The 26,213-nt window shown below is 44.2% G+C and overlaps 2 protein-coding genes across 4 annotated transcripts in view; both read left to right on the forward strand.

Annotated features, from left to right (window-relative positions):
• The first annotated feature begins 331 nt into the window (after positions 1–331).
• Positions 332–22,588, forward strand: Mpzl3 (myelin protein zero-like 3). Its single transcript, NM_001093749.3, has 6 exons — positions 332–469; positions 7,192–7,358; positions 11,490–11,700; positions 13,358–13,523; positions 15,807–15,870; positions 19,905–22,588. The coding sequence occupies exons 1-6, from the start codon at positions 394–396 to the stop codon at positions 19,932–19,934; spliced, it is 714 nt and encodes a 237-aa protein (NP_001087218.1). The 5' UTR covers positions 332–393; the 3' UTR covers positions 19,935–22,588.
• Positions 22,589–24,303: 1,715 nt separating this feature from the next.
• Positions 24,304–26,213, forward strand: part of Jaml (junction adhesion molecule like) — a 29,379-nt gene continuing 27,469 nt past the window's right edge. The window contains exon 1 of one of the 3 annotated variants that reach the window (XM_006510382.4): positions 24,304–24,447. In XM_006510382.4, the coding sequence (XP_006510445.4) occupies positions 24,327–24,447 (121 nt within the window). In that variant the 5' untranslated portion in view covers positions 24,304–24,326. The remainder of the gene's footprint in view (positions 24,448–26,213) is intronic. The other 2 variants (NM_001005421.4, XM_006510384.1) reach the window with 2 other exon arrangements.

The raw sequence follows: 26,213 nt of genomic DNA on the forward strand, positions 1-26,213 counted from the left end.
ATTCTGATCTTGGATGGTCGCCTACGTTTTCCTGAACTTCAAATGTATGAGAATCTTTTGTGAGGGTTCAACTTAGATATTCTAGAGAGATAACTTCTGGATTACAGTCGGAGGATCGAGCCTGGTTCCCTGGAATTCCATAAAAATAGAACTGTTTTTTCAGTCTGTAGCCAATCTGAAGCAGAAGAGCGCAATCAGATCCTCCTGAGAGTCAAAGAACCGCTGATGAGGGTAACCGGGTACGATTCTAGTAACAATCCTTGTCCCTGATTGAGGTTGGGTCCGGGACGGCTCTTTCAAAGGTGACTCCCGACATGACGTCACTTCCGGCACCACCTGCATGGTCCCCGGGAGGCGTAAAGAGGGTGTGTAAGTATCGGAAGAGCTGTCGGGATGCAGCTGGCAAGAGGAACAGTAGGAGGCCGTGGCTGCGCTCTCTTTCCACTGCTGAGCATCCTAGTCGTCCAGGGTGAGTGCGCCAGCTGGCTGGACTCCACTTCCGGCAGGGGGCGGGGGGGTCAGGAAAGATGGTCGCTTTTCCGGTTCCGGGTTGGGGGGTCTCAGAAAAGCCCCCGCTCGGCTTCTGCGAAGGAAGGAAGGAAGGAAGGGAAGGAGGGGGTGTGGGATGGTTTTCTTTCCCGGCTAGCACCTCCCACTGCGGAGAGTTGGTTCCCCTCAGCTCTCAGAGCCCGACCACCTTGTGAGACTTGACACCGCCTTGATGATGCCTTGACGAAACCACAGCGAGCACAGGCTTGGCGGACACTCACTGCTCTTGTGAGATTCTCTGTGCTTGTCTGCCAGGGTTCTGAGTTGCTGTTACACCCTGGTCGGAAACCGGGCAATTCGTGTTCCAGTTATTTTGAGAGACACAATCAGGGCTAGGGAAAAAAAGGAAAAAAAAAAAAAAAAAGAAAAGAAAGGAAGAAAGAAGAAGAAGAGGAAAAAAGGAAAATCATGACTTAGTGATTTTATTTCAGGGGCTTTTAAATAAAACATTTTAGACAAGAGTTATAGTGTGATTTTTCTTATAGCAGGCATATTGCTGAAGAAAAGGCACCTTAGGACTTTCTAAACATTCTGAAGTATAAGAAAAGTCATAGCCATTCTTCTGAAACTTGAATCTTTTAACTATTGTCAGTACAGTGTTGCCATAATGACACTATTGTAAGGTTTGGATAATTTTACTTTCATGCTATTCCAATTTCTAAATTTCAATCCAAACTAATTAGCTTCATTTTGAAATGCGAATATTCTCTTGATTAGTGTGTGTGTGTGTGTGTGTGTGTCTTCCTAAGAAATGGAATACTGGTATAGCTAGCATTAGAATGAATTGTTGTATTGTAGCATTTCTCTGAAAATAATGGACATTTCTGAAAGGGGTCTTTAATATTGTGTAAGTATTAGGTGGCTGAGTCTCATCAGGTAAGATGAGGAGGTTTTTGTTTATCTGGTGACTAATCTGCATGTTGCCAGCACACTCCCTGATCCCTCCCAGCTACCTATGTCATCATAAATGTCCAGTTTTCCCTCTGAGTTCTTTTTACAACAGAGCCAGGCCTACTGTCACCTCATATAAACTCATATATATATATATATATGCATACATACACACACACACAGCAGGGCTGTGGAGGGAGAAATGTCCACATATTGTCCCAATGAGAAAAAAAAAAAAAGATCCTAGAAATTGTGTCTTTTTGTAGATCTAGTGTCATTTCACATATACGAGCAGGTGTCAAATCTAGCAAAACAAATGGTTCAAATTAACTCTGGAGGGCTGGTGAGATCAGTAGGTAAAGGGGCTTGCTTTGCAAGCCTAAAGACCTGGTTCCATCTTCAGACTCTACATACAGGTGAAAGGAGAGAACCAATTCAATAGAGTTGCCTCTGATCTGTACAAGTATGGACACATTCTATTAATAGTTTTAAAGTTATTGATCACTGTGTAGAAACCTATTAAAGATATAGATTTAAACTCCTCACCCACTCCTCCAGGTTTTTTTGAATAGATTTACATTCTGCCTTTAAAACAAACAAACCAGGGGTCTGGAGAGCTGGCTCAGTGGTTAAGAGCATTTGCTGCTCTTCTGTAGGACTCTGGTTTGAGTCACAGAGTTGACGTCATGGCTTACCATGATTTGTAACTCCAATCCCAGGGAATCAGATATCCTCTTTGGCCTTCATAGACCCCCGATATGCAAGTGCTGCACATAAAGGCAGAATTCCCAGACACATAAAATAAAAAAACAAAGGTGGGTAGTTCACAGGCCTATTCATTCACTAAAATACAGTTCAGTAATTTTTAGTGTGCATGGTGTGCAATCATCATTACAACCACTTCGGGAACATTTTTATCACCCAAAAGAGAAACCCTGTATCCATTCTGACCTTCCCACAGGCTCTGGAAACCACCAATCTGCCTCTTTAAACTTTTGTCTACTCTGGGCACTTAATACAAAGTGAACCAGCCACGCGCCCCTTTGTGAGTAGCTCTCTTCACGTGGTGTGTTTGCAGTGCTCCATCTGGTTGGTTGTCTGTTGGTTCGTTTTGTCTCTTTTGAATCGCAGGTGGTGGGCTTTGCTTTCCCACTAGTGTTTACTCGCCATCCCTCTTCAGAGACTGAAAACCCTTACATTGTTGTCATGTTTGAATTGGCCTTCAGTTTTAAGTCTGATTCTGCTTGTTTCAGTTGGCTAAGTATATATAAATGATAGGCTGGGGGTCTGGGGATGTAGCTCTGGGTGTAATGATGCATGCATGTAATCCTAGCACTGGGGATGTGGAGGGAGGAGCACCACAAGTTCAGAGTCATCCTCAGCTGCATAGTGAATATGAATCAAACCTGAGAAGCAGGAGACCCTGTCTGAAAAAAACAAGAGAAGGAGGAAAGGGAAGAAGGGAAGCAATAATGGTGGAGAGCCCAGTATTACACCTTTTCATGTAATGCCAGTATGTAAATTTAAGATAGGAAGATTTGCAATTTGGATGTACAAAGTCAGTGCCTTTGATTTTGTCATATTTAATTTCTTTCAGTTCTAAAATTATTTTATTAGAATGTGATTTGTATTTTTCATTAAATGGTTTTGTTAATTTTCATATTTTTTATGGTTGTGGCTGGTTTTACTTGGCCAGAATAAATATCAAGCCAGAACACGGGTGATCCCATCACTTGGAATCCTGAGGCAGGAGGATGGAGTGTTGGAGGCTGGACTAGCTTTGGCTACATAGCATGATCCTGTCTCAAGAAACGAAATAAAAATAAAACAAAAGTTAAATGTCTGAAAGGATATTGTGCTAAAGTGGGGGGAAATTTGAATCGCTGTAACATGGGGGAAGATTTGAATGGCTGTAACATAGGAGTAGAGAGAGTTTTAAGAAGGGATTTGAGAGAAAGATAGAAATATGGAGACAAGAGAAGGAGAGGAGAAAGGAAGAGAGAAACAGAGGTAGGGAGAAGAGACAGAAAGAGAAAGGGAGGAAATGGAGAGAGAGAAGCGGGGACACTGGGTGGAGAGCTGGCTGGAGGAACAGCTTGTGTTACAGATCTGCAGATCTTGTGTTAGCTCTAAAGCAGGCATTGGCAGCCATTTCCAGTAATGGAATGAGAGTAAACGTTTAGGGTGTGTGGGCAGCTGTTCTCTGCCACTTCTCAGTTTCTGCCAGGTGTGCAAAAGCAGCCAAACAAACCAATGTGGTGGCATTCTGATACAATTCTGTTTACACAAAGGTTGGAGTGTTTTAGCTATTTCCTGTGTGATCAGGGGAGAGACTGATTGGTTTAGACAATCTGGGTTACCCATGGAGCAGATAGCAGGGTGACAGCTAATTATTATGAGTTTGTTCCTTTCTCATGAAAGCCATCTGCTTCCACTTGAATCATGGGTCATAGGTTGCTGACCCCTGACATGCTGTTCTTTGACATTATCCCTTAGGTATCAAAGACACGTAAACTTACCCCAAGTGAGACTCGTGGCTGGTTTCCCCTCTTTCAGTGAGTGGCTTTTTTGAGTAGAAACTGAGAGTCATTCTTGACACCTTTCTCCCTCCAGCATTAATTTCTTGTGGGAACTGTCTGCGAATTTGTGTGATATGTTTTTCCTCCTTCAGTATACCAGCCCAGTCTAGAAGTGATTATTCAGAACTGATCTTTTCCTGAATGCGTGCAGACAGAAGCGTGGAGGGAGGCATTGGAAATTCCATAAAGAAGGTGATAGGGAGAGAATGAGTGAGCAGTGCACATGTGTTCTTACACTAGTAACCTCGGTGACCCTCCCAGTTTCTCTCTGCCCGCCTCCCTCCCTCTGGAGTTTTGCCCTGATGGTGCTTGCATTTCAAGAAGGAAATGACATTTACAAATCAAGTGTGGTCATGGCACATGGGTTTGGGTGGTACTGTGTTAGAGGAACTTTGGAGGAAGAGCAGAGAACTTCAGGGAATTTGGGGAGCCCATCACAAAGTGATGTATGTGAGCGGTGGTGAAGGTGTTTGGATATTGGGGTGTAGTGGGGAGCAACTCTAGCAGAATGGTAGGAATGGGGAGATCTTTCCAGACACGTCATATTCTAAGAAGAGCATTGAGGTGTGAAAGGAAACAGGATCTTCAGAAAGTGACTGGGCAGTCCAGGCACAGGGCAAGGGGTACGATGCCATTGGCAGGTATCTGAGAAAGACTGTTCCTCTTAAGATTTTAATCCACAGCCCCATGGGGAATTAGTTCAGGTTTTCTAGTACGTGTGTTACCCACTTCAATAATAATAGTTAATATTTGTTAAAAGTTTTTATTTTAAGGACTCTACTAAGCATTCTATGTGTGTTTATGTTTGTTTATGTATTGTGCTAGGGAGAGGACACAGAGCCCTACACAGCATATTGGATGTTCACAGTGATCCTAGGAGGGTGGTTATTCTTGCCATTTGCCAAATACAGCAACTGAAGTCTGAACAGGTTAAGGGACTGTGTGTGACCCCGCCCTTATCAGAAGTCAGACGTGCTAGAGCTTGGTGCTGTTCTGGCCACATTCAAATCTACTCCTTTAAGCTCTATGTTGTATTTATGTTCTAGGCTATAACCATAGGCTGAGGGGCACGTGTAATTCGTAGGTTCATTCTACCATTTGGGTTTTAGACCCAACTCTCCAGGACTGACTAGGCTTTTTCTTCTTGTTCGTGGGTCAGGAGTTAGAGCTTGAGAATGGAGGTTCTTTTGACAGAGAAATGAGCATTTTCAGGGACATAGAAGAAGGGGCAAATTTAGCGTGGCAGTCAGAAAGGGTGCTATGTGAGGAACCAGATGGCCGTCATTTTTGAGATGGGCCAGATTCTTACTAAAGACCTTATTAGTGAGCTCTGTCTTGGTCTCCTCCTTTCAGGAGGAATGTGGCCAGACTAGATTGTCCAGAGAGGAGTGAGAAAATGACTCAAAGATGCCAGAGGTACAGGCACTGGGACAATGACTCAGAAACGCCAGCGGTAGGAAAGGTCAAAGCCTGTAGGAGAGACAGGAGGCGATCTCAGCAGGCAGGCGTGGGGCGCTGGAGGTAGGTCGACTTTCTGGCAGTTGTAAGTGTTTTAACTCATTTAATCCTCACAGTGACTTGGGGGTGAGCTCCATTTCTGCCAGGACACGTAAACTGAAGGAGTAGGTCACTTGCTGAGCTGCTCAGAGCCAGCCACTGGGCTGGGGTTTGAACCCAGAGCTTCCGACTTGGGTTCAATCCTTACACTGTCCTTCCTGCCTGTGACAGAGGACCACTGGATGGAATTGCTTTGTTCTGAAATCATGCTGAGGTCTTTGGCCTTGGCTACAGGAAGAACCTTGGCTTTGTGAGTCAGAGTAGGAAGCAGGAAAAACAAAGGGTAGTGTTTTAATTTCCCAAGACATGGCTCTCCAGTGGGGGATATATTTTATTCACGGATTCCCCAACATCACAGAGGATCTGTTGGAAGAAAGTGCCAGGTCTGTCTGCCTGTCTGTCTTTTTTTCTTTCTTTCTTGTGGAGAAATGGAATGTCAAAATTGGAATGAATGGTTTTAGAAAGACCACACTCTATAGGCTTTAAAAATGGTATCTTACTTTTACATTGTAGAACATATTCGATTATATTTTTTCCCTCTCCATAATTTACTTTTTTTATGTTAAGCATAGAACCTAGGGCCTTCCAAGTTAAGGCAGGTGCTCTTCCTGCCAGCCCTCCATAATTTACTTTTAATAGATGTGTGATTCATTAACCAGCCTTAGGAGAGGGAGCATAGCTGGGTGTGGTGGTACATGCCTGTAATCTCAGAACTTAGAAGGCCGAGTCAAGAGGACTGCCAGTTTAGGCCAGACTGGGTGACATAGCAAGGCCTTGTCCCAAGAAGGAAGAAGAAGAAGAGGAGGAGAAAGAGGAGGAAGAAGAGGTGTTAGAGGGAAGGAGCAACCATGTGGAGTTCTTCCAAAGGACCAGAGTTTAGTTCCCACGTCTCACAACAGACAAGCACTTGTAACTAGCTCCAGGGATAATGCCTCTTGCCTTCATGGGCACCAGCACTCGTGTGGATGTACCTATGTGAGGATAGGAACACACATACACATGATTAAAAATAATACAAATAAATTATTCTTTAAAAAAGAAGAGGAAGAGGAGGGGAGGAGGAGGAAGAGTTAAGAAAGACTAGATAGACCCTTTTTGGACAGTTTTAAAAATAACTTTCCTATTTGTATTTTCTATCCTCATTTTGCTACTGGCAGAGACACTAATGGCTTCATGCTGGGACCATACTGTGTCTGGTTGCGTCTTATAGACCTCATAAGAGCTGCTGTATTCCTGGAGCGTGTGTGTGGTGGGGTGGTGGGGAGGGCACAGGATGGCAGAGGTGGGTATTGTTGCCTTCTTGCTATTGAGCAACACTTACTTGCCTGTATGCAATTTAACTACAAGCCTGTGATTGGCAAAATGCTAGTGTGGGTAGGTTTTTCATTTTCGCCCAACTGTTTACTATGATTTAAGGCTATAAAGTGTTAAAAAAATGTTATTCAAGATTATTAGATCTTAGTTCCTTCTTCTTTGTGGATTTGGCCGAAAATACATTGATGGCTTTGGCCTTTTGGTGAGATCACTGAAAATGGTGTGAAGCATCTCTCATGTTCACATTTGGGTAATCCAACAAAGTGAATGCACTGTGCGTGTTTGGGCTTGCTCTCATTAGGTGCGCGTATCGTCCTCTCCTTGGAGATAAGTGCCGATGCTCACGTCCGAGGCTATGTGGGAGAGAAGATCAAGTTGAAATGCACCTTCAAGTCATCTTCAGATGTCACTGACAAGCTGACCATAGACTGGACATACCGCCCTCCCAGCAGCAGCCGCACAGAGTCTGTGAGTGTGGGCTTTCCCGAACGTCCCCTCGAGTGCCTGGCAGGGTGATACACGCCTGTAGTCTCAGTATTGGTGAGATGGGAAGATTAGGAAATCGAGGCCATTCCTCAACAACATAGCAGGTTTGAAATCAGCATGATCTACATTTAAAGGAAGAAAGGGGGTAAAGTCACCTGCTGTGCAAGTTTGGTTCTATCCCTGAGAGCCATGGAGGAAGTCAACAGTTGTCTTCTGACTTCCACATACACCACATAGCACTAGTGCTCCTACACGCTCACACCCCCCCAAAACACACACACTGGCACACACTCACACACGTGCATGCACACACACACACTTCCATACACAATCACACACGTGCGTTCACACACTCACATACACACTCACACACAGGGGTGTGCACACATGTACCTGAAATATAGTTAAACCTAGAAAAAAAGAAATAAGAGAAACTTTTAGACCTTTGGAGTGAGCCTATATCATGCCTTATATGATATTTGTTTAATTACACAGAGCCTTTTATTCTGACATGTAAGACTTTTGTGCATTACCTTCAACGGAAAAAAAAAAGGGTCAGAAACCAAGAGGAAATGTGGTTTAATTTTGTTACCTTGTTGTTTCCTTCTGTGTGGTGTTACAGCTTTTTTTCTTTTTAGATCTGATGTACTAAAAAGGGCATGGAGATGTGGGCTGGAGAAATTCCCCACTCACATCACAGACATCCTTTCTCTGAGAGCTACTCCGATCCTGCTGCCTCAGTGGGTGTGTCTGTCTGAGAATCCACATTGCAGATTTATCTTGACTTTTCCTCTGCCCATGTAAACGTCTGCAGTGATTTATATAGCTGCCTTTGAAGGAAGTGGTGGCAACTAGTACTGGTGACAGATGTCACTGGTGACAGATGGCCTTGTGATATTAGAAGCAATATAGTTTAATCACACACGTAAAACATATTTATAGTTCAAATTCCATTATAGGTGTTTAATTAGAGATTACAGTGCTGTAAAAACCCTTTCTCTTTATAGTTCCATCAGTCGCCTTGGTTTAGGATAGATGCTGTTTAAGAATGCATTTGAATTGGGGCTGAAGAAATGGCTCAGCAAGTAAGAGCACTGGCTGTTCTTCCAGAGAACCTGGGTTAAATTCTCGGCACCCACACAATGGTTCACAATATCCTGTAACTCCAGTTCCAAGGAGATCAGACACCCCGCTCTGACCTCCAAGGGTCTGCCAGGCACTATACACAGACATACATTGCAGGCAAAATACCCATTCATATAAAATAAAATAATTTAAAAAATTGTTAAAAAAGAATGTGTCATAGCCACGTATAAATTGGATCTTTCTTTCTTTATCTCTTTATCTCTTTATTTCTTTGTATATGCATGCCACTTGCAAGGTGCCATAGCTCACTGGGCCATGTCACTGTCCCTAGACTGGATTTTAGAAAGCGTTCTTTATTCTGTTTTCCATCTTTGGAAGAAGAATTCCCTTTCATCTTAGTGACTGTGCTTTGAGTTGTGCACTCGGGGCTGTTACTGAGTGCCTGGTGTGGAGCAGGGTGGGTACCGTAGTGAAGGAAACAGGTCTGCAGACAAGGTTCCAGTTGCTTTAGATTTAAAATAGTTCACTTTATTCTGGGCTGTCAGGAAGCTATGGCTGACCTTATTTGGCTCTGCTTCCTTGTCCAAAAGTAGGGCAGAGTGAGCAATAGGAGCTTCTTGGGTCAGAAACCTTATATGCAGACGGCCCTTCTCCGAGAGCACTGCTCTGAGAGGCTGCAGGCTCATCTGAATTAGAATTAAGGGCATTTAAGACTCTTGTAACTCAAGGGTGCAGTGGTGTGGTTTGCCAGGCTTTGTAAGGGATCGAGAATTGTGGCTCACTAACTTAGCGTGTAGTAATCCATGAGTTACATCCACCTGGAAGGTCGGTGAGGATGTTTTAAGCTTATTATCTTGATGATCAATGAGAGGCCTTGTTTTTTAGACACAAGGATTTGCTCCGTGCCTCAGTTTGTTTTTGGATTTAGTGTATATAATCCAGGCTGGGGTCACATTCACAGTATTCCCCCCTGCCTCAGCCTCCTAACTAAGTACCTGGGAGTTGAGGCACTCAGCACCATGTTGGTTTGTTAGGCCTCCTCTCTCTTCCCACTTGGAGCACTTGTCACACATACATTAGTTCTTGCTGTCTTACCAAATGTACGCTCCATGAGAACAGAGACCATGGCTGTGTCTCGGCCACTGTGTTCTGTTCAGTCCCACCTGGACCATGGGATGTGTGCTAGGTATTTGTGGACTGAATTCTTGATGAAATTAACCACTGGGTGATTCAGCATCTTCTCTGAGGAATAGCTCTAAAAAATTGGGCAATTTGGTGTCCTAAGCAGGAGGGAACCACGTAAACAAAGAAAGAGGAAAGCCTCCTGTCTTGCATAATGGTTGTGTTGTTTGTCATATGTGCCTGTCACACCTTCAGGGTAAATATGTGCTTTAGGGACCAAATGTCCAGTCACCAAGTCCAAAGCAGTGTCGTCTTAATACAGCAGATATTCACTGCACGCTTATCAGGCCTATGACGTGAGGCTTGTGTTAACTGTCACCGAAGGTAACTTGAGAGAGGTTGGATTGTGTTACACCTGCCCAGTGATTTAGAAAAAAAAATCTCCTTTTTGTTACTTGCCAACTGTGTGCCTTTGAGCAACTTGCTTCATGTTGTTTGGGTCCTGTTTCTCTTCCTACATGTTCAGAAGAGTTATAGCTGCTTGCTATGCTCTGGTGGTGGTGTAAGGGCCAAGAGAGTAAACATGTGAAAGCCATGATAAACAGACCTTGGGGTAACCTTAGGACGCTGTCTCCCTACTTAACGTTAAAAGTTAAGCATGTGAGCCTGTCTAATGCACCCTGGGAAGTTTAGTGATGCCTTATACCAACAGATGTGTGGAAAAGTGTCTCTGATTATAAAGGAAATAAAAGCAAAACTAATGAGAGATCACCTCACAGACTACCATAAAAGCTATTATAAAATAGACAAATTATGGGGCTGGAGAGATGGCTCTGTGGCTAAGAGTATACACTGTTCTTACAGAGGATCTGAACCACGTTGGGTGGCTCACAGTGGTCTGTAACTCCAGCTGCAGGAGATCTGATGCCCTCTCTGCCTTCTGTGGACACCTACATTCAAGTGTGCACATCCATCCATCCGTAATAAAAATAATAAAAAGAAAATCTCAAAAAGACAAATTATAATAAATATTGGCACAGGTTGGAGAAAAGGGAAATTTACTAATGTAAACAGTGCAGCTATGTTAGCAAATGACATGGCAGCCCCTCAACACCGGACATCCCAGGGAGAGGTAGCTTAGTGAATGAGCTCGGCTGTCAGCATCGTGCAGGAAAGTCACATTGTGCTCCATAGATAGACACAATTATCATTTGTCAATTAGAAATAAATACAATTAAAACTCGGGGGAAAAAGAGAATCTGTCCATATTGTGAACTGTTTTGTGGAGAGTGAAGTTGTCCCTGCCTGAGGGTTATTACTTGAGGACTTTAGGGAGGGTTTAGAAGAAAGTTATTTTCTAGATGTTTGTCTGTCTGTCTCTGTCTCTGTCTGTCTCTGTCTCTGTCTCTCTCTCTCTCTCTCTCACACACACACATACACACACACATACACACACACACACACACACACACACACACACACACACACTCACACACACCATGTGTATAGGTGCCCTCAGTGGCCAGAAGTGTGGACTCTCCTGGAGCTGAAGCTGCAGGTGACTGTGAACTGCCCGATGTGGGTGCTGGGAACTGACCTGAGGTCCTCTGGAAGGCCAGTGCTCTCAGCCACTGAGCCATCTCCCGAGCCATAGAAAAGATGTAAGGGTTGAGATCCTAGACCTGCCTGTCAATCCTTCTGGCCAGATTTATTAAACTGTCTTTCTAAAGTAGAGGTGAGAAAAGCATTAAAGTCAAATAACAACAACAACAACAACAACAACAACAGACAGCCAAGGGAAGAGAAGCCCTTTTATACAGTTCTTTTTAACATTGGATCTACTCGGTTCTTCATTCCATTGCGTCTTCCATATTAACCTTGTCTCTCATGATGTTGCTTTCTTAGATTTTTCACTATCAGTCTTTCCAGTACCCGACCACAGCGGGCACATTCCGAGACCGGATCTCCTGGGCCGGAAATGTCTACAAAGGGGATGCGTCCATCAGTATCAGCAACCCCACTCTAAAGGACAATGGGACGTTCAGCTGTGCTGTGAAGAACCCTCCAGACGTGTACCACAATATCCCCCTAACAGAGCTCACGGTCACAGAAAGGGGTAAGCTGCTTATTGCCAGTCTCTTCTCATGCTGTGACTCCTCTGGCCCTTTCCGGAACTTACCAGTTGATTTAGAGGATCACTGTGTCAAGGTTATCTTTGTATGTCTGTTAAGATTCATTTTTAAGACATTAAAAACATTTTATTTTGTGCGTTGTTATATGAGCATGTATGCTACAGCGTGTGTGTGTGTGGAGGTCAGAAGACAGCTTGTGGGAGTCGCTGGGAACAGCCGTGAGCTATCTCTCCAGCCATTAGGATGTACTTTTTGAAAACTGAATATTCTCTTCTGATGTTGTCATAGCTTCTACACTGCCTTTTTCATTTGTCTTCAAGTGACCAAATGTCTTGTGGGATGTTGGGCAATCCTGCATGTTAATGAAGGGTGATGATGTGTGATGTTCAAGTCCTTTAGGGGCCCTGTTAAGTTCCTGCCGTAAGTTATGTGACTGTTCCATAATAGGGAGTTCCCTCCATGGATGGACAGCATTGCATTTCTATTACTTACAAAGGCAACAGTTTCCTTCTCCTGTGGAAATGAGGTTATGGGTGGCTTTTTTCTTTTTTTCTTTTTGGTTTTTCGAGACAGGGTTTCTCTGTATAGCTCTGGCTGTCCTGGAACTCACTTTGTAGACCAGGCTGGCCTCCAACTCAGAAATATGCCTGCCTCTGCCTCCCAAGTGCTGGGATTAAAGGTGTGTATTACCACCGCCCGGCAGGGGTGGCTTTTTTTCAATGTAAATCTCTGGTGACTATTAAATAATTATTTGAGTTTTAACTGAATTTGAACCAAAGACACAGAGATACATTATGAGTCGTGTAACTGCCCTACCATTTCTTAGGGCTTCCCTCCCTCCTGTTTCCTCTCTGCCTTCCCATCTCTCCTGCCTGCTCTTGCCCTCTCTCCTGCCTTCCCCTCTCTCCCTTCCTCCTCACTGTTTTCTTTGTCATAGTTGTAATCTGGTTTGACAATAACCTGTATCACATATCACATTTACATAATCATACAGGAATAGATGCATTTTTCTAGAAGGCAGTTTAGTAATGGAAGTTATAGTTCTTAAAATTATATTCCCTTTGATCTTACAATTCTATTTAAAAATTTTAACCTTAAGAAGACAGAGAGAAACACCAGGATGGCCACCCTCATGTAACATGTAGAGTCAAAGTTGGATGTTCAAAGTTAGAGAATTAATTTGCTAATTGATTCAGTATAGTGGAGTACTATGAACCATATGTAGAAGGCTGTTTATTTATTTATTGGTCAGAGTCTCACTACAAAGCTCTGGCTGTCTTAGAACTTACTTTGTAGACCACCAGGCTGGCCTTCGACAGATGGAGATCCACCTGCCTCTGTCTCCCAGTGCTGGCATTAACAGTGTACACCACCACGGCCTGGTCAAAGACCCTTTATAATCAGGATTTTTTTAATCACAAAAAAACCCATACTTATCATTTGTTAAATTAAAATCGTGTGAAAACTAGGAGTCCTGCTTTTACGAACATGCGTCCTGCCCCACGTGTGCTTTCACTTTTGGAAGAACAGATTGGTAGCCATGTGTCACTTGTAGGCAATGGGATCCTGTGTGCATGTTTATGTTTCTTATAATTTTAGGTTTTGGATGATGCATTTGTACCTGCTTGGTGTTTCCTACAGGGTTCGGCACCATGCTGTCTTCTGTGGCCCTTCTCTCCATCCTCGTCTTCGTCCCCTCAGCAGTGGTGGTCATTCTGCTGCTGGTGCGAATGGGGAGGAAGGCAACAGGGGTGCAGAAGAGGAGCAGGTCTGGCTATAAGAAGTCTTCCATTGAAGTTTCCGATGAGTAAGTCCCCAGTGGTGAACCCGTTCCTTTTCACAGTCCTGCTCTGGGGCAGCTCCCGCATCCCATATCCACATACATCTCCTCCCCCGCTGACGTTTGGTCCACTGCTGAGATTTCCTTCCAAACACAGTCGTTCCATGAGGGGTGTCGGAAGGAAGATTACAGTGACATGTGTGGGTAATGTCACGGAGGGCAGGATGCACAGGGCGCTTAGGCTTCACACGGCTTCATACCACACAGTGCCGGGGCTCTGCATGTATATTTGAGCACATGTCTCATTCTCTCAAAACTAAAATAAAATTCCAAGTCATATTTTTCTCTTTCACTTTTTTTTTTTTTTTGGCGTTGAGCTAATGTCTCCTAACAGAATATTCATAGGCAATGAAGGAAGCTTTGAGAAGAGCCTGAAGGGCAATGACATTTAAAGAAGCATGTGCTATTCTTGGTCAGCAGATGTTCTGAAAGGGTTAAATAAGTGTAGCTATTGTCTTAGTCAGTGCTCTGCTGCTGTGAAGAGATGCTATGGCCAAGGAGCTCTTAATAGGAGAAATTACTTAATTGGGGGCTGGCTTACAGTTTCAGAGGCTTAGTCCACGGTCATCGTAGGCATGGTAGTTGAGAGCTACATCCTAATCTTTAGGGAAAGAGGGGGCACCATGGGCTTTTGGAACCTTAAAGCCCACAGCACTGACATACTGTCTCCAAGGATATCACGTCTCTTAATCCTTCTAGTCAAAGAAGTATTCCCTGGTAGCAAAGCATTCAAACACCTGAGCCTGTGGAGGCCATTCTTACTCAAACCACCACAGTTAGCAAAAGCATTTATCAACCTCCATTCTGCCAATGAGCAGGCGCAATCCAGTAGTTTCCCAGGACGAGATCTACTTATTTTTAATTTTTGTTTGTTTGTATTTTTGAGACAGGGTTTCTTCTGTATAGTCTTAGATGTCCTGGAACTCACTCTTTAGACCAGGCTGGCCTTGAAATCAGAGACCTGCCTCCCAAGTACCATGATTGAAGGTGTACACCACCACTTCTCATATGAAATTTACTTTAAAAAATTATTTATTTATTATGTATACAATGTTCTGCCAGCATGTATGCATGCAGGTCAGAAGAGGACACCAGACCACATTACAGATGGTTGTGAGCCACCATGTGGTTGCCGGGGAATTGAACTCAGGACCTCTGAAAAAACATCCAGTGCTCTAAACCTCTGAGCCGTCTCTCCAGCCCAAGATTTACTTTCTGAAAGGAATAAAAGCCTATACTAAACCTCTGTAAGCTGGCATGGTGGTGCACACCTTTAATCCCAGCATCTAGGAGGCAGAGGCAGGTGGATTGCCGTGAGTTCGAGATCAGCCTAATTTACATGATGAGTCCCAGGCCGGCCAGGGATACATAGTGAGACCCTGTCTCAGCAAAATAAATCAGCCAAAAATAATTATGTGACTTTCCCTCTTGTCTGTGAAAGGGCCTTTAACCATTAGGTGGGGGAGTCTTACCTTGGGAAGTTTCAAAGTTTTCTTTCTGTCTCTATGTGTATTTATTTACTGGAGAAAGACTTCCTATCTCAAGGAATCTGTAACACACACACACACACACACACACACAGAACCATTGGTGAAAATCCCAATGTCTGTTTCTAAGGACTATAGATTTAACCCTCTGTGCTTTATTCCCCTAGATATACTATAGTCATTCATGTGTGTGCATGCATGTATCTCTGTCTGTCTGTTTACCTGTCCATCCATCCATCCATCCATTTGTCCATCCATTTTCTCCCCATCCCAACATTCCTAGAACCACCCCTTTCCCTCTCTTCTTTGTCTGGAAGCTTTCTTTACCCTCCAGGACTGAGCAGAAATGTTCCCTTCCTATCGTACTCCTTGAGTCCCGGGCAGAGGACTGGTCCCTCCCTGTGCTTTCCTGCATGGCAGTTCCATGCTAACCTTAGAACACTATGTATTGTGTTATAGTACGCACTAGTTTGTACAGCTCTCATGGCATGGGATTGGGAGCTCATCCACAGACCAGGTTCTGTTGCTTCTCTTCCCACCCAGCATGGTGCCTCCATCAAGGCTGCTGGTCAGTACTTTTCTGTATGTGTGATGGTAACCAGTTGCTATTTACATAGCCCTTGCTGTGCTCCGATATGTGCTTCACGCACATTTATTTATGACTTGTTCCTAATGACTCTGTTTAAGGGTTGTTTGTAACACCAGACTCACAGTCACCTGTGGTGACAGTGACAGCTGAGCTTGCTCTGTGTCCTTTCCACAGCACTGACCAGGAGGACAGCAATGACTGCATGACGAGGCTTTGTGTCCGCTGTGCAGAGTGTCTGGTAAGTGCCCTGTTTCTTCTCTTTGGTGTTTTCTATCTTCCTGCCTATTTGAAGGATCTTTTGCTCTCAAGAACAACACAGGCAAGCCAGCACAGGAACGTATGAACCAGGGTTTCTGGGTACACCTACCCATTCTCAACTTGATTTTTTTTTTTTGAAAAAAAATTTAGATTCTTTTTCTTAAAATATAAGCATGCTTTGGCTGTGTGTATTCTGCACAACACCTGTACACCTGGTATTTGCAGAAGTCAGAAGAGGGCATTTGACTGCCTGCAACTGGAGTTACAGATGGTTGTGAGCCACCAAATGGGAGTTTGGAACAAAACCCAGGTCCTCTTAAGGTCAACAAGTACTCTTAACTGCTAAGCCTTCTCTCCAGCCCTCTACAGTGAGCTCATGGAGGCCAGGGGACAACTTGTGGGAGTTGGCTCTTTCCTTTTACCGCGTAGGTCCCAGGGATCACACTTACACCCTCAGGCTTGGGAGCCAGCCCCTTTACCCGGTGAGCCATCTCACTGGTTCTGGGTTTTAGTTTTTAACTCATGGGTGTAGAATTGTGTTCTCAAGTTAAGAAGGGGACCATGTAAGCTAGGGACTGACCAAACCAAACCAAACCAAACCAAACCAAACCAAACCAAACCAAACAAAACAACCCAAAAAGCAAACAAACCAACAAATAAAATCAAGCAACTAACCAAAAACAAACAAACAAACAAACAAATAAATAAAACAAAAACCTATGGAGTTTTTTGTTTTGTTTTGTTTTTAAATAAGGGGTTTTCTTGACTCAGAATCCTGAATTTAACTTCTCTGATGAACCCTGGTATTTTAAAAAGTAATTTACTTAACTATTTTTATTTTATGTACATTGGTGATTTGATTGCATATATGTCTGTGTGAGGGTGTCAGATCCCCCAGCATGAGAGTTACAGACTACAGATAGTTGTGAGCTGCCATGTGGGTGCTGGGAATTGAACCCACATCCTCTGGAACAGCAGCTGGTGCTTGTAACCTCTGAGCCATTTCTCCAGCCTGCAAACCCTGGTATTTTAAAGAAAGTCCGAACGTAGAGACTTTTAGGTGACTTGATTAATGTTGTTTATCACCTTTTTGGAAGGTTCCCATCTTGGTTTAAATCTCTAGATTAAATCCATGACCCTCTTTGAGTACACGTGGTGACACAGGCTTGTGTGGCTGTCCTGGGATCTCAGGATGAGAGAGGACTCTGATATGGTGCATCAAAGTCAACTTGTGGACTAACGTGGAACATTCCTGTCATGGGGCCCTCTCTGTACTCACTGCCACGCCCAGCACTTCACCAGATGAGTGTGGCCTGTCACTCTCTGGGCTTTCTCTTCATTACTTTGACTTCTGTGAACTTGAGCCTCCTTTGTGAGAGGAGAAAAAGTTGTTTATGAAAAAGGACCTAGTTTCAATCTCCAGGGTCTGAATACTTTGATAATAGTGTGCAAAGTAAGGAAGAAGGGAAAGAATGAAATCTGCTTGAGTCAAAGAATTAGCAGAATATCTTGTAGAGTGTTCAGTCACTCGGACTCTCGGTAAATGGAGTGGAGTACACTAGAGGGGACTTATGTGTATTTTCAAAGCTCAGTCTAGCTTTTGTGTTGAGTAGAAGGGACTAGAACAGGATCAGAGAGCCTCATTAGTAGGCGTTAGCAGTAATTTAAGTGAGAGAAGTCTGTACCAGAGATGGCAAGAAGTGGCTATATTTTGTTTTCTGGCTTGAAAGTGAAGCCAGAAGAATTTACTGGCATTTGTTAGAGAGAGAGAGAGAGAGAGAGAGAGAGAGAGAGAGAGAGAGAGAGAGAGTCATTATAGAAGTCTATAATGAATAGAATGTTGGTAGAATAGAACCAACATTTTCTAGAGCAAGATTTAAAATGTTCTCGTTAAAACATAAGATTTTATTTTACATGTATGGGTATTTTGCCTGCATGTATGTTATGCACCATGTACATGCAATGCCATAGAGGTCAGAAGAGGGTGTCAGATAACCTGGAGACTGAGTGAAAGAGGGTTGTGAAGCACCATGTGAGTGCTGGGAATCAGACTCAGGTCCTGTGAACTACTGAGCCCTGGGAGTCAAACCCGGGCCCTCTGGAAGGGCAAAGAATGCTCATAATTACTGAGTTGTCTCTCCAGCCGCAGAGCAAGATTAAAGAGCAAATTCAGGAGTTGGGTTTAAACATACTAGGTTTGGAATGTGCAGTGGGCAATTATGTTTTCTGAAGAGAGGTCTGGTCTGCAGATTTAACATAGGAGCCCTTAGGAGATCCAGGAAAGAGATTGATGGCTGTATACATAGGAGAGGTCAAGGGACTAAGCCCGTTCTCCAAGGCTTCTAGAGTAAAGAGACAAAAAGGAATTAACAAAAGATGATGAAAAGAGATGACCTCTGAAGATGGAGGAGAACCGGGAGAGTTTGTTATCTTGGGGGATGGGGAAGAAATGTTCAAGGAATTGGGGGTTTATTGAGGATGGTTTGGTGATGTGGAAGCTATTGGTGACCTTGGCAGAAGTAGCTCCACTTGGGATAGTGAGGGTGCAAAGGGCCAGAACACCACAAGGATATGTCGGAGGAAGTGGGTACAAACAGCTCTTCTAGGTAGGAGACAGAGGAATGGGCAGTGGGTAGGGAGGAGTCTGTGTCCTAATACTTTCTGTATGAGTAAAACGGGGCACATTTCTGTGCTATTGTGGATAAGCCAATGGAGAAGGAAAAGTTGATGCTGCAGGAGAGAGAAGGTAGGTTGCTGAGTTGACTCCAGAAGGTGTCACAGGAGGACATAGTAGCTGTAGATAAGAACATAAGAACAGTAGAGAAAAGCTGGACATGGCAGTGCACACCTTTAGTCCCAGAACACACGAGGCAGAGGCAAGCAGGGCTCTGTGTTCAAGGCCAGCCCGGTTTACAGAGTGAAGTCCAGGACAGCCAGGGCTACACAGAGAAACCCTGTCTTTACATACATACATACATACATACATACAGACAGACAGACAGACAGACAGACAGTAGAGAGGCTGAACAGATGAAGCTATACCCATGTGAGTGAATCTAGTGGTGGAGTCATGGATATTCTTCACAGACTGCCTTCCTTCTCAATGGTAGGAGGAAGCAGGGTCATGCTCTGAAAATGATGGAAAGAGGATGAATCAGAGGACAGTGGAAAGAGTTTAGGTATGAAACAGTTATTTAGAAGAATGGGAAAATTAGGGCCATCGGTAGGGCTTAGAGAGTAGTGGTACTAGCTACCAAGCCTGAGGACTAATGTTTGATCCCTGAAACACATAGTGGAAGGAGAGAATTGTTGTCTTCTAACCTCCATATGTATGGGTATACACAAGCACACATATACACTAAGTGAGTGAGTGAGTGAGTGAGTGAGTGAGTGAGTGAGTGGGTGAGTGAGTGAGTCAGTAAGCAAGCAAGTAAATAGTTTTTTAAAGAACAATAGAATTAAGACCCAGAACAATCTGATATACCAGATAGCACTAATGGCCCATTTGAGGTTCCAAGTGATGAGGTATGAGTTTGAATAGTAACAGTGAACACTCAAACGTATGTTATAGAGTACTAGACACAGTGCCAAGAAGCTCACACCTATTGTTCCATGCACGTCTGTGAGGTGTGTTTTTATTATCCCCATTTCAGAGATGCTGAAACTATCATTAAATAAATAGTTAACATCCTTTAGCTAGAAAGGTTGAGGTAAACGAGCTCCTAACCCCAGGACGTTCTGCTGTAACGTTCTGCTGTCATCTTGTATTCTGAGGTTCTGAAATACAGTCATCAAGGAAAAAAGAACCCACTGGGGCTTCAAGGCAGAGATCAGCCTGGTAGGCACATTGTATTGAGGTCCTGTGGTGCTCCATGGAGCATAGGTGTGCTCTCAGGGATATCCCACTGTGGCTACCCCAAGCTCAGTTCCATTTAGAGACCCTATACAATGGCCTTTGTCTGCCTCTGACTGTGACATTGAGACGCACATACTTCTGCTGTTCTCTCCCTCTAGGATTCAGACTACGAAGAAGAGGCGTACTGATGAAGTGTGCGCCATGCAAGAAGTGTCACCTAACAACAGGAAATACCCATTCCCCTGGCCAGGAGTGCCATTGGCGGGGACAGCAGTGACAGAAGATCCTGAAGGTCACCAGTGAAGACCCTAAGGATCACTTATTTATTGAAGAAACGTTTATGTTGTATTTATAAACCGTTCGGAAACTCGCAGAAGGGACTCATGACTTCCCTTCTTAATACACTCTAACTGAACAACGGAATTTTGAACAGAAACAGTGCTTGGGTTACCTTCACTCTTGAATGTAGTTCATGGTTTCTTCCAGTTGCCTGAAGGAGACCAAATGTCTGTCACTCTGCCGATGCCAAAATTGTACTTTTTTTAATGGTGTGGAGCTGGTAGCTTCCTGATGATGTGCCAACGAACAACACGCCCATTCGGGATGGATAGCCTTGGTTTCTTCTCCGATGTTCTCCGGTCAGCGTTCAGGATGCACTACGTGGCTTAACAGTCATCAGCTGTGTTTAGGGGACATGCAGTATTTAACCCCGATTCCTTTCTGCTCAGTAGGTTTACAAGCTGTAGGCTTGTTTGGACTGGGCCTTTTAAGTATTAAAGCATTGTCAATTTACAGTCAAGGATACAGTTTTTGATGCAGAAGAATCTTTCTCATTTGTCTTGCTAGCTATACTTTGGGCCACAGAATCTTTGTTATTTTGTGTTCCTGCAGCTGACTAATTTGTGGTTTCCTTCTTGGGTTTTAAGTTAGAGGCAAGAAATGTCTCTTAAGAAGGTTTTTAGTGGCGACTTAGAAAATAGTTTTTATAGTCCTTTGCTTTGGGTCTTTCACGTTTCTTGTGTTGTTTAGAACTTTGGTTCTCAGTGGCACCAGAAGTGGGTATTGTATCTGCAGGCTGGTTTGCTCGGCACTGGAGATGAGAAAGTGGCGATGTGCGGGATATTTCCCCTTGCTTCACTCCGTGCCTTGTAACCCATACCTCTACTCTCCTCTAGCAACTTAGTTGTTATTTTAATTTACACTGGGTTTTCTGTAAACCACTAAGATGTGCCTGACTTATCGGAAGGACGAGCATGTGAGCAAACAGCGCTCTCCAGAGAGAGTCACTGATGACCCCTCCCCCAGCCCTGGTTGGTTCAACATGGTGGTCTTCATGGTTCTTCTTAAAGCAGCTTGCGAGGCCTCCATATTACAGTGTTATATACTATGTTTCTCATAAAAGTCATTCTATTTACCACGAAGATCTTACATTTGAAACTCTGTTTGAAAGACTTGTTAACTTAGCCTGCTGATCCATGATTATGATTTGCCTCTGGTCATGGAAGCTCTTGCAAGAGGCAGAGGAGGGCCTGGCATTTTACATTTCTGGTCGTTAGATTCCACAGTTCTTTGGGCTACTTGTTAAAGATGTAGTTGTCTGTGGCCAAGCCAGTGAGACCCGTTCTGATGGTCCAATAGAGAAAAGAAAACATTCGTGCACCAAGCATGAATACCTTGGGCACGTGCAGATCTGAAGAGAGTGACCCAGTTGGGAGGGGGCATGCTGTGGGCCTCACTGTTCTGACAGTCATTACAAGAACTCATTTAAACCATCATTCTGTGGCAATGAGGGAGCAGTTTTAGTTTCTTGGGATTTTTTTGCAAGCGTATTGTGAGGTTTTTTATCTAGCTCAGACATTGGTGAGTCCGGTGACTAGCAGATGCCTGATGAATACTTGTGTACACTGTTGTGTAGCCTGCTTTAAAATGGGTCTTTTCTTTTGTAAATGACAGGGCAATCAAGTCCTTTCGTTGTAAGGGAGTATGTTAGTGATTTTATTGGCTCCATGGGTTTGTGGTCATATCGGGGCTTAGGCTGCCCTCAGTTTCCTCTGCCAAGGTTTGTGCTAAAGCTTTTTGATCATCAGGAAGACAAAGCCATCTGTGGAGCCCTCCTCCTTTAAGAGTGAGCATACACTTAGAGGGTTTGTCTGACTTACTGTTTTAATATCTTCTAAGGTGAGATTCCCATACTTTGTTTCCCTTTTTGATGCTCTGTGGACTCAAACCCCAGCGCATTATAGCATTGTCTGGAAAGAGGATTTAAGTCTTTCATTATGGTTATATCACCTTCTGAGTTTTACGCGGTGGACTCTTAAAACTATTACAAAATGTGAATTTATAACGTACTTTGTTTTCCCTCTGTGACCTGTTATTTCAGGTCACTTGAGGACATCTTAGCGGTCTGCAGTGCCCAAGTCAGCAGTGGGACTTCAGAAGGAAAAGTTGCCTACCCTTCTCCCATCCTGCTTATGTGCATATATACATGTGTGTGCATGTGTGCGTGCATATGTATATCTTACAACAACAGAAAACCTGGAGGCCACATCTTGATCCAGAATGTTCTGTTGTGTTGCTGGGCTCCCCCATTCTGAAGAAGGACTCTAAGAAGATCCATGGAGTAGATCAAAGCTCTTATTTAATTGCACAGCTCACAACTTTGCTGCCAGAAGTGCCCACTCCGGTGTTGGCCTCCACACCGTTGTCTCTCACTGACTTTTAAAATTAAATTAGACTTTTTGTTTGCAGGAGAGTATGAACTGTAAGGCTTTGTGCACAGACATTGTGACTCATGGAAGCTTTACTGCACTGTAGTTAATAAACTTCTTTGCACCTTGTGGCTACCCTTTTCGTGTCTAACTATGTTAAAATGAGAAGTACCTTGTGCAGGGGATTGTTGTGGTTTTCAGCATTGAGAAAACTGTCTGAGCTGCACCACCAGCAAGATCCTGCATAGATCCAGTGGTGTGCTGGAACCAGCTCACATAGCAGAAGCTGATGAGTGCATTTCTAGAAATTTTGTGAACCCAGTGGCAAACTGGTGGGCATGAAATACACCGCACTGGGAATATTTATACAGGGCCCGTGCAGCATAGTCCTTGGGGCCAGAAAACATTCAACAGTTTCCAGGACAGGACAAATTTCAAAAGATGAGCATTACCCAGGCTTTGTTCTACTGGGTCAATCCATAGAACAAGGGATGGATGTGTATGTATAAGAACGCTTAGTCTGAAGGGATGATTGAAAAAGAGAAGGATCTGGCATTCAGGATGGCCTGAGTTGTTCCCCAAGATGGCCAAGCCACTCAAAGGGTCTGCTAGGAGAACAGCTTGCTCTCTGTATGATGGCAACCCTCACAGTCGGAGGAAACCTATACAGCAACATGGTGGGCGGAGCACTGGCCAGGGGAATCTCTGGAAGCAGCTAAAGGTGATCAATCAGCCAGGCTGCATCTGTACAGTAAGAGAAGAAGAAGTGAAACTTCTGTGTCCGAAACACAGCCTCAAGTTTTCTATTCTCCAAGTAATTGTGCTTTATTTACATAAAGCTGATTTCTCAGCAAATGCCTCTTGCCAGTCAAGATTTTTGTTGTTGTTTTGTTGTTGTTTAGATATAAGGGGTTCACAGTGTAGTCCAGGCTGGCTCCTCCTGCCTGAGCCTTCTGGGTGCTGAGATGTCCAGCATACACCACTAGGCCTGGCTGATTTGAGATCTTGCTTGCAGAGTTTGTAATCCAGAAGGGAGGTGACATCTGCAGGGACCTGAGATATGAGGCTCACCTGAGTGAGCTGCAAGTCTTTCCTTCTAGAAAAAAACTATACATACTGCAAGTAGGACAACTGTGTCAACCCCTCCACGGTTCCAGGACATCGCAGAAGAGGAGGCAGAATGTCAAAGCCAGAAGACAGGGATGCCGTGCTTCTGGATAGGACATGGCCCTGGTAATCATGTCCACACAGCAGCTGTGGCTACCTGCAGAAGACTTATATATGCACATACACAGGCACACATGGACACACACACACACAAATGAACAATGCACATAGACACACACTGGGACACACACACACACTGCAGGCACATAGGCACACTCAAGCTCACATACATACCACACACAGGCACACACATAGGCAAAGATGTACACATGTACACAGGCATCACCCCCACATACACACATCAGCGCACATGCATGTACATACACCACACAGTAGCATGCCCACACACTGTACACACAGGCACACACATGTATACATGCATGCATGCATATACACAGGCACACATAGGTGCACAGTGCACCCTCTATGCACAGACACCACACACACACACACACACACACACACAAGCAAGCATAGGACTAGCTGGGAAGAGGATCAGCAGGGATGAACTGGGAATAAGAGAGGGTGATGAGGGTGAATATGACCATCACAATACATTGAATACCATTTGTAAAATTGAAAAAAAAACCCATAATTTAAAAGTAATGGAAATATAAATGCAAATTGAGCAGTGACCTAGATGATTGAATGGAGAGCCTTGATTGGGAGGTTCCTGTTTCTGTTTCCGCAGCCACCACAGAAGGCATGCACATCTGTGTTGCTTTGAGCCTGATCTCCTGTGCTGGCAGAAGTCTCTCAGTTGGTGTGGGCGATGCTGTGGCAGGAGATCGCGGTGGACTGTTCTTCCTGGGCACTGTCATCTTGGGTAAGCAGTGACTTTGTGTGCTGTGAGCCGTTCTTTGAGCTGTTCTGAGGAGATGGCCAGTTGTCATTCAAAGGAAGGGTGGTGAGATGGGCATTGCTGTAGGATGAGGAGGCCGTGCATGGAATTCCCGGTCTCTGCAGGTGGGCTGCTGTGAGGTAGACCAGTAGGTGCAGCTTTAGTGTCTGTAGTGTACTTTGTGTGAAGGTTCTCAGAGAAAGAAGTAAGCCTTGCTTGTGGTAAGCACGGACGGGGTTGTTTAGAAGGTCTAGCTTTCCTGTTGCCGATGGCTTGAGACAGAATCGTGACTGCTTTTGAGCTCATGGCAGGACTCCTACCTCACTGTTTTCTCCCTGATCTGGATACGTCACCAAGGCAGTTTCCCAAGAGACTCGGACTATTTATTGTCTTTACTCATCACACCCTGACATAGCCTCCAGAAAGGCAGATGCAGGCCGGATGGTGACTAGATGCATGCTGGGCTGGAGGGAACAGGGAGGGATGTTCCCAAGGTCCCATCTGAGTACATGTAACCTAGGTTGTGTTTCAGAAGCCACGAAGCACCCCTCCACCCAATCTGTATTACTTGGTCTTAGAGGGAAAGTCAAGGGCATATTTCAAGAGGTTTGTATCACGCAGGGTGGCTATGAGGACTTGTGAACTTACAAATTTCTGAGAGCCCAAAAGTGCACAGGAACGAGCAGGGGACTTAGCATGGCAGCGGAGAGGGGCGTGCTTAAGAATGTCACACAGTTGTCTGATTTTATGGTCTTGGTTATTACCGGGGCAAATGGCTAGGAGACAGTCCCCGCTCTCCCATTGTCTTGCAATATTGTCATATCTGAGGGCCATTTTCATATTCTGTGTGGCATTCTCATTGTTACAAGTCTCTTTTCGGAAGCTTCCCTCCACTGCCATAATTATACCCAGGGGGAAAGTTTCTATTCATTGTTAATTGTAGGAAAGAGTTCCTGGTGGTTGCACACACCCTAGGACTGATAGGAGATTTTTGCCAGGAGTCACTGTGGAGGAGCCTTGAGCTTGGGTCAGATGCTCTGCCAGCAAGGGAAATGACTGACTGTGTGGTATCACCTGAAGGTTGTCTGCTGAGCTAAGTCAGTACCCAGAAAGGGAGCAGGGTAGGGAGGATAGCTTAACAGGCAAGGCGACTCTGAGTACGTCTGCTGGGATTTTAAAAGCCAAGATTTCATTTGTGTGTGTTTAGAATTCAGAATTTTGGAGAATCATATGTTTTAAAATATACGTGTGTGTGTGTGTGTGTGTGTGTGTGTGTGTGTGTGTGTGTGTGTGTAGTCATGTGCTAAGTAACATTTTAGTTGACAATGCACAGACAGGAGTCCTATACGATTATATAACCTAGCAGCATCTTAACCTTAGTTTGCGTAGGTGTACTCTGGGATGGTCACAGAATGGAATTTCCTGATGACAATATTCCCCCTTACTAAATGATGTATGAGTGTGTGTGTGTGTGTGTGTGTGTGTGTGTGTGTGTGTGTGTGTGTGTATACACACAAATTCTGAATATTTGCCACCAACTCAGGAAATTGAAACTTAACTAGAGGCTTCTTGGTAAATTCTCAAGGTGTCATGAGCTTTTTTGAGAATCTGTAAACTGAGGATTTCCTGGCCCCCCGACTCCAACACTATGCTAGCACCTGAGCTGTAGTGATACATAAGCACATTTTTAGCCTCTTGGAGCTTATCATCTTGGAGAGTGAGAGGAAGAGCAAATATTTAATCAGATGGGC

The sequence above is a fragment of the Mus musculus genome, chromosome 9, assembly GCF_000001635.26.
Source record: "Mus musculus strain C57BL/6J chromosome 9, GRCm38.p6 C57BL/6J".
In the NCBI taxonomy this organism is placed as follows: domain Eukaryota; kingdom Metazoa; phylum Chordata; class Mammalia; order Rodentia; family Muridae; genus Mus; species Mus musculus.

What these genes read in the sequence shown, in the direction of transcription:
- Mpzl3 (NM_001093749.3), top strand. Translation starts at nt 394, where the DNA reads ATGCAGCTGGCAAGAGGAACAGTAGGAGGCCGTGGCTGCGCTCTCTTT. An exon ending in TCCATTGAAGTTTCCGATGA is followed by an intron (nt 13,524 to 15,806) that starts GTAAGTCCCCAG and finishes TCCTTTCCACAG; the next exon opens with CACTGACCAGGAGGACAGCA. An exon ending in TCCGCTGTGCAGAGTGTCTG is followed by an intron (nt 15,871 to 19,904) that starts GTAAGTGCCCTG and finishes CTCTCCCTCTAG; the next exon opens with GATTCAGACTACGAAGAAGA.